The sequence below is a fragment of the Geospiza fortis genome, unplaced genomic scaffold (assembly GCF_000277835.1).
Source record: "Geospiza fortis unplaced genomic scaffold, GeoFor_1.0 scaffold488, whole genome shotgun sequence".
In the NCBI taxonomy this organism is placed as follows: Eukaryota; Metazoa; Chordata; class Aves; order Passeriformes; family Thraupidae; genus Geospiza; species Geospiza fortis.
In genome coordinates this window covers 3,798,634-3,810,603 of record NW_005054365.1, presented here as the reverse complement: position 1 = coordinate 3,810,603, position 11,970 = coordinate 3,798,634, and the positions used below count along the sequence as shown (strand labels likewise).

Sequence of the window (11,970 nt, the reverse complement as noted above, 5' to 3'; positions counted from 1 at the left end):
GTGCTGTGCTGCGCTGTGCAGTGCTGTGCTGTGCTGTGCTGTGCAGCGCTGTGCTGTGCTGTGCTGTGTGTGCTGTGCTGCGCTGCGCTGTGCTGTGCTGTGCTGTGCTGTGCTGTGCAGTGCTGTGCTGTGCTGCGCTACCAGGGGAGCAGCTCCTGCAGCAGCCGCAGGGCAGCTGCTCTTCCTGCAGGGAATGGCTCCATGTCCCAGCTCAGCTTTGCTCCCCACACAGCATTTTGGGGACTCTATTAAATACATATTTTCTTCTCAATAACGTCAGGGCTGAGCTTCAAATGCTGCACTGATAACTCCTTGCTGTGCTTTTGTTGTCTTCTCTTCTTGCACCTCACCTTTGCAGCGGCAATTTGTGCTTACAGGTAAATCCTAAAAACGGGTGGTGGCATTCATGTCCTCCCTCAAAGGAAAGAAACAGCTTGGAGACAGCAATCACGATGCAAATCCACGGCATGGAGCACAAACCTCCTGGGACAGGGCACCAGCACAGGGGAATTCCCTCTGCCGCGCTAGAAAGCCTGGGAACTGGGTAGCAAGGAAGGGGGGAGGAGCAAAGGGAATCAACAGGAGACAGAAACCTACCAGCGAAGAGCATCCTCCCGGTCAGCATCTCGGCCAGGATGCAGCCGGCTGCCCACATGTCGATGGCTTTGGTGTAGTTGTTGGGTGACAGGAGGAGGCGCGGGGAGCGGTACCACTTGGTCACCAAGCCTTCGGAGAGGTAGCCCTGGAACAGCAGGGACAGGGATCAGGACAGGAACAGGCAGCAGAGAGGGCTCAGGACATGGAACAGGCAGCAGAGAGGGCTCAGGACATGGAACGGGCAGCAGAGCTCCTCCAGCCTGAGCAAAAAGGGCTCCGGACACGAGTGGGCAGCACAGCTCCTCCAGCCTGAGCAGGGACAGGGCTCAGGAGGAGGAACAGACAGCAGGCTCCCTGCTCCTCCAGGGGCAGGGAGGGTTGGGAAGGGAGTTCAGGCAGCAGAGCTCCTCCGCCCATCCCGGTGCCTCCCCGCTGCAGCCCCACCCCAGGCAATGCTACCCCCCATTTCTGTGCTGCTGCTGTGGCTGGCTGGCGCTGCCTGCCCTGCGGGAAACAGGGACCTGGGGCACACCAGGGGGACAGAGGCACCGCAGGGCTCCGCCAGGCAGGGCGCTCGCTGTTTGTCGCCATGGTACGGCAGCACCGCCTGCCAGGGACAGATGGCTCCGGCAGCACAGACCTGCGGAGCACACCTGCCCGAGTCATTCCAGGTCACCGCTGGAGGGCTTGGATGTATCCCGCAAATCCCAATCCCCCTGCACGTGAGACCTTGTCCAGGAAAACAATAGCGTCAGGGAGGATTGCTGGCACGGCACGGACCAGCGGCTGTGTGTTTGGGGAGCAGAGCTGCCAAGGGCTGTCAGCCAAGGCTCCTAAAACAGGATCCCATGGGAAACGTGGGCTAGCTGAGGCAGGGATGGGAAACCCTGCTCTTCCTGCATGAGCCTGAGCCTTCCCAACAAATCACCTGTGTCCCTTGTCACAGGGTGCTGGGGGGCTGGCATGGCGAGGGCAGCTCCTCACCCCATCCCACTGTGCTGGCAGCGAGGATGATGAGGGGCAGCTCCTCACCCCAGTGCCACTGTGCTCACACTGAGGACAATGAGGGGCAGCTCCTCACCCCAGTCCCACCATGGTGGGGAGGATGTCATTTGGGATGCTTTACCCCGTTCCACAGGAGAAGCTCTCAGCAGCACCGTGGGACAAAGGCCATCACCTCTCTGAAGCAGGCCCCTCCTGCTCCCGAGCCCACCAGGAGATCTGTCACCAGAGCCAGGTGCTCACAGCTCTGCTGTGTCCCAGCAGCTTGGGAGTAACCCTGGCACCTCCAGGGAGCCCTCACTGCCACACCGGGGCCGGGCATGGGTGGTTATTGCACCGGGATAACGTTGGAATATTCATAAGCAGCCCTTTCTGTATTAAATATAACACATTAACAGAAGGAGGTAGATTGAAATGCAGCAGGAGCAGCAAAATAAAATTAAATTATAAAGCCGAATTGCATTTAAATGCCACAAAGAATTTGGAGAATGTAAAAATGCAATGACAGCATGAACACAGTTCACATAAAAGCTTATTTGAGAGCTCCATCCCTGCTGGTTTAGTTCCACAGACTGTTTTCAGCTGCACGGTGCCTGGGGTTGTGCTGTGCAGCATCTCCTGGGGTGCTGCAGGACGCATCTCTCCACCTAAACGCGGGCGCAGCGCATCACCACCAACACCACGAGGCTGATCACACTCCTCTTCCCCCGGTGCAGGGTTTTGTGCCAGCTCCCAAATGTGCGAGTCACCAAGCTTTTAATCATAAAGGGCTTGCTTTTAAAAGAGCGTTTTAATTTTGGCCTTCTCACGATGAGTTGTAGCGGAGACTGATTAGCTAAGAAGTTTCCTTTAATGCTGTTATATTTTTGCTAATGCTGCTCAATCAGAGCCAGCACAAAAAGACCCCAGGCATTATCCCATCAAACCAACACTTCTCAGCTACTGCAGTTATTCCCAACAATGGAGACACTGGTGTTTATTGGAGAATCTCAGGAAAATAAACTCTGAGGGTAGTGATCCGGGGCAGTTCTTAGCTGGAGCCATCTCTTCCCTCTCCTGGGGAAGGAGTGCCACCCTCCTTGTGGATTTAACGCTGCTCATGCGTTTCTGCTCTCTGACAGCAAGGAGGATCCCAGTTCCCGGGGGTGTCTGCACCGTGCAGGCTGCATGAGCAATACCCTGCAAATATCTCAGAGTCACAACAAGACAAACATATTCCTCCCCTCACGTCTTGGAGAAAATTCCCTGCAAAACCTCAACAAATGGACACATCTGTGACCTTCCTGCTGCCATGTGAGGCTCCAGGTGGTGGTTAATCCCCACCGTGCTCCCCTCTCCTGCTGCCCCTCACCCCGGGTCTGAGTGCCATCTCTCTGCTTCCATCTGCTGGGAAACCTTGGATCGCCCCCGGCACGCCCAGGAGGGACCCACGGAGAGGAGCAGCCTGCAGCTGCTCTGCATCCCCCACTCGTGGTCCTTGGAGCTGGACCCCAGCACTGAGGTCCCCACCTCGTGGACCCCAGCTGATGGACCCCACCATGGAGGTCCCCACCTCATGGACCCCAACACTGAGATTCCCATCTCGTGGACCCCACCATGGAGGTCCCCAGTCATGCACCCCACCACTGAGGTCCCCACCTCACAGACTCCACCACTGAGGTCCCCACCTGATGGACCCCAACACTGAGGTCCCCACCTTGTGGACCCCACCATGGAGGCCCTCACCTGATGGACCCCACCATGGAGGTCCCAACTTCGTGGACCCCACCAATGAGGTCCCCATCTCATGGACCCCAGCACTGAGATTCCCATCTCATGGACCCCACCACTGAGGTCCCCATCTCATGGACCCCAGCACCGAGACTCCCATCTCATGGACCCCACCATGGAGGTCCCCAGTCATGCGCCCCACCACTGAGGTCCCCATCTCAAGGACCCCACCCCTGAGGTCCCCATCTCAAGGACCCCACCACTGCCTCCCAGGGCATTCCACACCGGGCTCTGCGTTATCCCTCCCCTTCCTTGGGGTGGGGAATACAGGGAGGAGCAACTGGAGGTTTGGAAATCGAGACTTTTCCGACCTGGCTGGAGGTCCTGCCATGGGCAGCACAGCCTGGAGCAGCTGATACAGCCCCAGCACCTTCCCCTGGCTAAAACCTGGGCTAGATCCCTCGGTATTTCAGGGAATGCCCGAGCTCCTGCCCTGCTGCCTGGAGGAAGGGACTGCAGTGCCGTGGACTAAGAGGTTCCAGGGAGAAATGGCCCGGCAGCTTTGGGATCCAGGACCATGAGGTCACTGCGAGGGACCTCTCCTGAGCAAGGCAGGGCTCCGGCACAATGATCTCAGTGTTTATGCAGATTCAACCAGACAGAAAGACCGAGAGCCGAAGCGTATTAATTAGTTCTAATTAAGATAGAGCGTACATCTTTGTGACAATATTCTGTGGATTCAGCACGGCCCTTTCTGAGCTGAAGAATCTCTTTAAGAAACAACATAATGGAGTTAAGTGAAAAATAGAAGTTTCAAGTCTAAGCCCTTCCGTGCTATTTTTTTTTTCCCTTCTGATTTTCAAGTATCTTTTTCCTGCTTCTCCTCTTTTCCTCCCATGTGTGTGGCAACAGCTCAGGCAATCTGTAAAGGTGATGAATTCACTACAGGTAGGATAAGCGTCAAGTGATGTCTAACAGCACAGCAAGGGAACTGGAAAGCAAAGAGAAATGGATGTTTTCTCAAATTCTCTACACAGCACATATTTTGCGTTTCGCTTGTAAACACCAGAAGGAGAAAGGATTCCGGGCAGGGGCGGCTGCATCCCGGTGTGGCCCTGGTGACAGCACACTGAACCTGCCCTCCAGGGGCACTGGGGGAGCCTGGCACACCAGAGCAGCACCCGGGGAACACAGAACTGCTGGTGCTCCTGGATGTTTTCTCAAATTCTCTACACAGCACATATTTTGCGTTTCGCTTGTAAACACCAGAAGGAGAAAGGATTCCGGGCAGGGGCGGCTGCATCCCGGTGTGGCCCTGGTGACAGCACACTGAACCTGCCCTCCAGGGGCACTGGGGGAGCCTGGCACACCAGAGCAGCACCCGGGGAACACAGAACTGCTGGTGCTCCTCAACCACCTCCATCCAACCCTGGGGCTCCACAGCCACCTCCACCCAACCCCGGGGCTCCACAGCCACCTCCACCCAACCCCGGGGCTCCACAACCACCTCCATCCAACCCCGGGGCTCCTCCTGGAGCCAGAGGGATCCAGGGGCCCTGGGAGTTCAGGATCCAGCTGCAAACCCCACGCCACAGCCCAGGGCTTCTCCAGATGTGTTCCACACCAGAATCCACCTTCCTGCAGCCAAAAATCCGCAGAGGTGCAGACCAGGTGCTCTCAAGCTGGAGATCCGTCAGGATCCATGCGCAACCTGTGCCTCCAGCCGCAAACACCGTCAGGATTTCTGCTGCTGCACCCGTGGGAGCCGGATCAGCTCCTGGTGCAGATGGGGGGCTCAAAATAGCAACAAGCCCAAGCTTTTGCAATAACCCTGGAGCAGCAGCAAGCTTCTGCCTCCTCACAGCGGGGTTTTTAACCTCATTTTATAAAACGCAGGTCAGGCAGCTCTAGGAGGGGCCGTGGGAGACGCAGGGTTTGCGGGAACGCTGCTCCACAGGAGGACGGCAGATGGGCTGCTGCAAGGTGACAGCTCTGGTTTTGGGAAGGCAGAGGGCGTTCATCCAGGAGCACGGGGCTCCTCGGAGGCCAGGGCAGGACAAATGAGCCGGGGTCACAGCAGGGAGGTCAGCAGGGTGGCTGCCGTGGGCTGGACACGAGGGTGGTCCTGGCCACAGGAGCACACAGCCCCACAGCCTCAGCTCCTGTGAACTCCTCCCCACCACCCCCAGCTGGGAATTCTGTCCTTTCACTGGACGGACTGGAAGCCATCGTGCCTGGGCTGAACAGCAAGAACGGAACTAAAGGAGGACTTCAAAGCTTTGAGGGTGGTCTGTGAAGTATTTCCCACAGGAACTCCCCCTAAAAGGGCTGACACACCTCCATGGGGTGGGGTTTCTGCCAGTTAATGGTGTATGAGTGCTGCCAGCAGGCAAAGGGAGAGCAGGTCCTCTGGGACGTCCCAAGGTGCTTTGGAGCACTCAGAAGGGACAATCTCTCTTGCACAGCACAGGGAGGGTGAGGATCGTTTTGGTTCATGGCCATGTCACCCAGGGATGACATTCAGCGAGTCTCTGTGTCCCTCAGGAATCTCCTGTCCTTCCCAGACAGGACCACCCCAGTGCTGGGGATCTGACTCCCCACGTGGGATGCACAGCTGGGGACGAGCCTGCCCTACAAAACATGGATTATTTTACAGCCCTGACCTCCACTGGTGTTCGTGCCAACATTTAATGCGTGACTCTGCTGTGTCCCTGCTCTGCCACAAGGCGAGGGAGCTCGGGGGGGCAGCAGAGCAAGAGCACTTCCCTTGTACAGCTCTGTCCTGCCAGACCGGGCACAGAGGGATCTGAGCTCTCCTGGGGAGCCCAGGGCGATTATCCGGGCAGGAGTGGGGGGGATGGACAGATGGATGGATGATGGATGGATGGATGGAGGATGGATGATGGATGGATGGAGGGATGATGGATGGATGGAGGGATGATGGATGGATGGAGGGATGATGGATGGATGGAGGGATGATGGATGGATGGAGGGATGATGGATGGATGGAGGGATGATGGATGGATGGAGGGATGATGGATGGATGGAGGGATGATGGATGGATGGAGGGATGATGGATGGATGGAGGGATGATGGATGGATGGAGGGATGATGGATGGATGGAGGGATGATGGATGGATGGAGGGATGATGGATGGATGGAGGGATGATGGATGGATGGAGGGATGATGGATGGATGGAGGGATGATGGATGGATGGAGGGATGATGGATGGATGGAGGGATGATGGATGGATGGAGGGATGATGGATGGATGGAGGGATGATGGATGGATGGAGGGATGATGGATGGATGGAGGGATGATGGATGGATGGAGGGATGATGGATGGATGGAGGGATGATGGATGGATGGAGGGATGATGGATGGATGGAGGGATGATGGATGGATGGAGGGATGATGGATGGATGGAGGGATGATGGATGGATGGAGGGATGATGGATGGATGGAGGGATGATGGATGGATGGAGGGATGATGGATGGATGGAGGGATGATGGATGGATGGAGGGATGATGGATGGATGGAGGGATGATGGATGGATGGAGGGATGATGGATGGATGGAGGGATGATGGATGGATGGAGGGATGATGGATGGATGGAGGGATGATGGATGGATGGAGGGATGATGGATGGATGGAGGGATGATGGATGGATGGAGGGATGATGGATGGATGGAGGGATGATGGATGGATGGAGGGATGATGGATGGATGGAGGGATGATGGATGGATGGAGGGATGATGGATGGATGGAGGGATGATGGATGGATGGAGGGATGATGGATGGATGGAGGGATGATGGATGGATGGAGGGATGATGGATGGATGGAGGGATGATGGATGGATGGAGGGATGATGGATGGATGGAGGGATGATGGATGGATGGAGGGATGATGGATGGATGGAGGGATGATGGATGGATGGAGGGATGATGGATGGATGGAGGGATGATGGATGGATGGAGGGATGATGGATGGATGGAGGGATGATGGATGGATGGAGGGATGATGGATGGATGGAGGGATGATGGATGGATGGAGGGATGATGGATGGATGGAGGGATGATGGATGGATGGAGGGATGATGGATGGATGGAGGGATGATGGATGGATGGAGGGATGATGGATGGATGGAGGGATGATGGATGGATGGAGGGATGATGGATGGATGGAGGGATGATGGATGGATGGAGGGATGATGGATGGATGGAGGGATGATGGATGGATGGAGGGATGATGGATGGATGGAGGGATGATGGATGGATGGAGGGATGATGGATGGATGGAGGGATGATGGATGGATGGAGGGATGATGGATGGATGGAGGGATGATGGATGGATGGGAGGTGGGCAGCAGGCCCAGAGCCTCTGCAGACACACAGGCAGGGACAGGAGCCTGGGGGCAGGCAGGGCCCCACAGCTGCAGACAGAGGGAGCATCGCAGAGGATTCCAGTGCGGAAGGTGGGATGAATGCATTCCCCAAGGGGAGGAACAGTTGGGAGCAGGAGATGCCCAGCTCTGCCTGTCCTGCACAAGGATAAGGACCTCGTGGAGGCTGGGAATGCTCCTTCCTTCACCTCCCACCCCCCTTTGCTCACCATTAGGGCACCGAGGTGCAGGGCCAAGTGTTCACACCACAGACAGCAGCAGCAGGAGCAAGGCAATAATGTGGAGACGTTCCAGAGGGAGAAACTCCCAGGGGTAAAGAGCAGTGTGGTGGAAGAGAGAGGAGCCTGCGCAGCTGGGTGGTGAGAGCTTTGGGGAAGGGAGAGGATGGGAGAGACACATGGATGAACAGGATCAGCTCCTGTGGGTTCTCTCCTGCTGCACCTGCTACCCTGTCCCCTAAAGAGATGTCTGCAGGTGCCTGAGCCCAGAAACTCACCTGTCTGAGACAGGGCAATACTTGTCAGGCCTGAGCAGCCTGAGAAGGTGCAGACCGAGGTCTGGATGCAAGCTTGGCAGCTGGAAATCTCTTTTGTTCGCTCTGGAGAAGTTTCAGATGAAGAGATGCCCCCATGCTGCTCTTACTACATGGAGAAAGGTGTGAGCAGCAAAAACAGACAAACGGTGGGAGAGACAGAGCCAAAGCTGCTCTGCTTTGCTGCTGCAGAGGCCAGCCCCTCACCGTGCCTCAGAGACCCACCAGGGCTGGGGAGCTCTCCCCTTCCACCACGTTATCCCAGCTCAGCATCCCCAGGGATGGGGAGCTCTCCCCTTCCACCACGTTATCCCATCTCAGCATCCCCAGGGCTGGGGAGCTCTCCCCTTCCACCACGTTATCCCATCTCAGCATCCCCAGGGATGGGGAGCTCTCCCCTTCCATGTTATCGCATCTCAGCATCCCCAGGGATGGGGAGCTCTCCCCTTCCACCACGTTATCCCAGCTCAGCATCCCCAGGGCTGGGGAGCTCTCCCCTTCTACCACGTTATCCCATCTCAGCATCCCCAGGGATGGGGAGCTCTCCCCTTCCACCACGTTATCCCAACTCAACGTTTGGCTGAACAAAGTCACATAAACAAGATATCCTGCCAGGCAAGGGCTCTTTGTCAGTGGTATGTGTATTCCAAGCTGTGTTTAAAATTCTGCTCACAATCCAGCGTGGCTCATATTTGCCATTTTAACACTCAGCAGGATGGTTTGGGGTTTGAGAAGCATCAGGTCAGAAGAGATGTGACCTTTGAGACAAATAACACCACAACCTGCAATTGTTTGTGTTAGCAGTGCCCTGCCATTAGTGAAAGCATATTCCACACACACAAAACATGCCAAGAGGAAAAAAATCCACATGCTCAAGATGACAAAGAGCTCTCAGGAAAGGCTCTCAGGAAACCATGAGGACAGAGCTGCAGCTGGTTTAGACAGAGGTTTGGGGTGGTTAATTTCCCAAAGGGTGCAGGATTGCCCTCAGGCTGGGCTGTGAGGGTCCCGCTCTGCTCAGGCGGATGGCTTGGAGTGGCTGCCTGGGACAGAGGCTAGGCAAGACTGAGAGAATAAAGTGGGTGTTTATTAAAGGCCCTCAATAGCTACACCTTGGGCAGCCAAAGCCTCCCAGAGGCCTCACCCAAGGTGGATGATGGTCACGAGTTTTTCCCACAATTATAAGTTTTGTCTATTTCCATATCAGGGGTTAATCCTCCAATTACAGCTTCAGGTAATGAAGTCACACACCCCCAGTTTGCTCGCCTCCCCCAGTTTACTTTTGTTTGTACTTTTCAGGCCCTGAGCCAGTAGGGTATCCTTGGATCTCAGGCCCAGAGGGATTGTTCTGCCTGCCCAAAATGTGAAGCCAGCACCTGACACTGTATGGAGTTTAGAGCAATGCACTAAAGCAGTACAGGATTTGAAAAATATAAAAGATAAAATCCTAGGGCATCAGGGGGCCCCAGGGTGGAGACACCAGAGCCTCAGACTCGGGATGCTCCCCTGCTCTGCCTCCTGCTGCTGCCTCCTGCCAGAGCGAGTCTTGAAAGAGGAACAGCGAAGGAATTGATTTCCCTGAGCCATCTCTGAAGGGCTGGACATCAAAGGCAGGGCTGACCCACACCCCGTCCTGCTGCAGCCCTGCCTCTGTGGGCCCTGGCACCAGCCCTGGCAACCCCATCCCTGCCACGGCCGGGGATGCCCGAGAGCTGACATTATCGCTGCTTCCCGAGCAGCATCCAGCTTTCTCTGCACACTCAGATGGGCTTCTCTGCACTCATGCTCCAGCTCCCACCCGTGAGGAGCTGGAGATGCAGTGGCATCTGGCACAGTTAAACACCAACACGGAGCTGCAGCCCTTGACAGCTCCTTCCACTGCACTGGCTGCTATTGAGGCAACAGGGAATTGCCTAGAAATAACAATAATTCTGCAGCAGACACGAACAGATGACTCCTACCCTGATCCCACAGTCCTTGACAGCACGATGTTCCTTAAATCAGACACTTTCTGTGTTCTTGTAGCCTGCCTCATTTGCAGGGGTTTTCTCTGGGAGTTACCTGATTTTAAACGAACAAATCACACGTTTGAAGAGCTGGGAGCCTCTTCCTGAGCTGGGCCATAAATAATGAGTGAGGAAGGGAGCACAGAAAGGGCAGGCAGAGTGACAGGGACCCGGTGCTGCTTCCTGCAGCCTCATTCCTTCTCCCCAGGCTCTGTTTCTCCCCACAACCCAGACTGATATCTAGAACAAATCAGCTCAGGATCACGAGATTGTCCTTTCGCCACCCTCTGCTGTCTCCCCTTCCACACTTCCCCTCCCAGAGCGACGGGCAGAAGCCCACTGGAAAATGCAAAGTGCATTTAAACCTGTTAAATCTGCTGTACAACAACAGATCCATGGGGCCCACGGACACATCCAGCTCTAGAAAACAGATTCTATCTCATCTCACCACACCACACAGTGGCTTTAACCAGAAGCCAGCTGCAGACCACACCGTGGCTTTGTGTTCTCCCAGGAACACATGGAGCCGTGGGCTGATGGAGCCTCCTCCATGTTCCTGCACTGCTCAGGAGCTCCAGCCTGGAAGGCTGGACTGCACTTCACATCTGCAGCTCTGTTCAGGATCCAATGGCACCAGGGCTGTGTGTCACAGAGCCTTCTCACCCATTACCGCTCCCTCCCTCGCACGCTGTCAGCACTGCGGGCTGCCCCGGCCGCTCACGTTATTGTTCCTCCATGATACACTGAGTGCCAAACAGCAGAGAACTCCATGTGTAATTTGGATCTGGACCTCAGGTAAAGGATTTGGCTGAGCCTCAAAGACCCACTCCTCTCCCTCTATGTTAAATGAATGCAATTCAAACGAAATCAGGTTTTTAAGAAGCTGGTTGGCACCGAAGTGAGGACAGAGCCCAGCAGAGTGGGGGTGGACAGGCCAGGTTCCCTCTCCATGTGCTCCCAGCAGCTTGTGCTTTTTAGCAGCAGCAGAGCAAGAAACACAGAGCTTAGTCACTTGGGTAAAGCAAGCGAACACACGCCTCCCCACAGTCCACTGCTGAGACACAGCAAAATACCTGAGTGTGTGTGTGGTACACACAGTATAAAGCAATGCGAGGCAGCTGAGGGGCACTCAAACCCTTCCCGTGCCCTCTTTGCAGAGCCCTGGGGACTCTGGCAGAGCTCAGCACATGGGCTGTGCCCAGAAAACATGGAAGGCCAGGCTGGACAGGGCTCTGAGCAACCCCTTCCAGTGGAAGGTGTCCCTGCTCGTTGCTACAGGGTTGGACTGAACGAGTTTTAAACGTCCCTTCCCACCCAAACCGTGACTGCCTGGACACGTGTCACGGCTCGGGGCAGAGCGGCCACCAGCAGTGGTCACCCAGCAGGGCTCACAGCTGCCCAAGGAGGCTCCAGGACCAGTTCCCCTGGAGGATCCACCACGGCCCAGCCACCTCATCCCACAAGTGCTGCCCTCCTGCACCAGCCAGCCCCGCACTGCCCACCTTGTGCGAGTAGTGCTGATCCACAATCCTGGCCAGGCCGAAGTCGCCGATTTTCAGCACCAGGTCCTCGGTGCTGATGAAGATGTTGGCCGGCTTGAGGTCGCGGTGCAGCACGTTGGCCGAGTGGATGTACTTGAGCCCGCGCAGCAGCTGGTACATGAAGAGCTTGGCGTGCTCCTCGGCCAGCTTGCCCTGCTCCAGCAGCCGCGCCAGGGC

At 56.0% G+C, this 11,970-nt stretch overlaps 1 protein-coding gene across 1 annotated transcript in view; it reads right to left on the bottom strand.

Annotated features, from left to right (window-relative positions):
- Positions 1–11,970, bottom strand: part of MAPK4 (mitogen-activated protein kinase 4) — a gene marked incomplete at its 5' end in the record, with an annotated part of 27,697 nt that extends 15,727 nt beyond the window's left edge. The window contains 2 exons of the mRNA XM_005424217.2: positions 598–742; positions 11,755–11,970. Of these exons, the coding sequence (XP_005424274.1) occupies positions 598–742; positions 11,755–11,970 (361 nt within the window). The remainder of the gene's footprint in view (positions 1–597; positions 743–11,754) is intronic.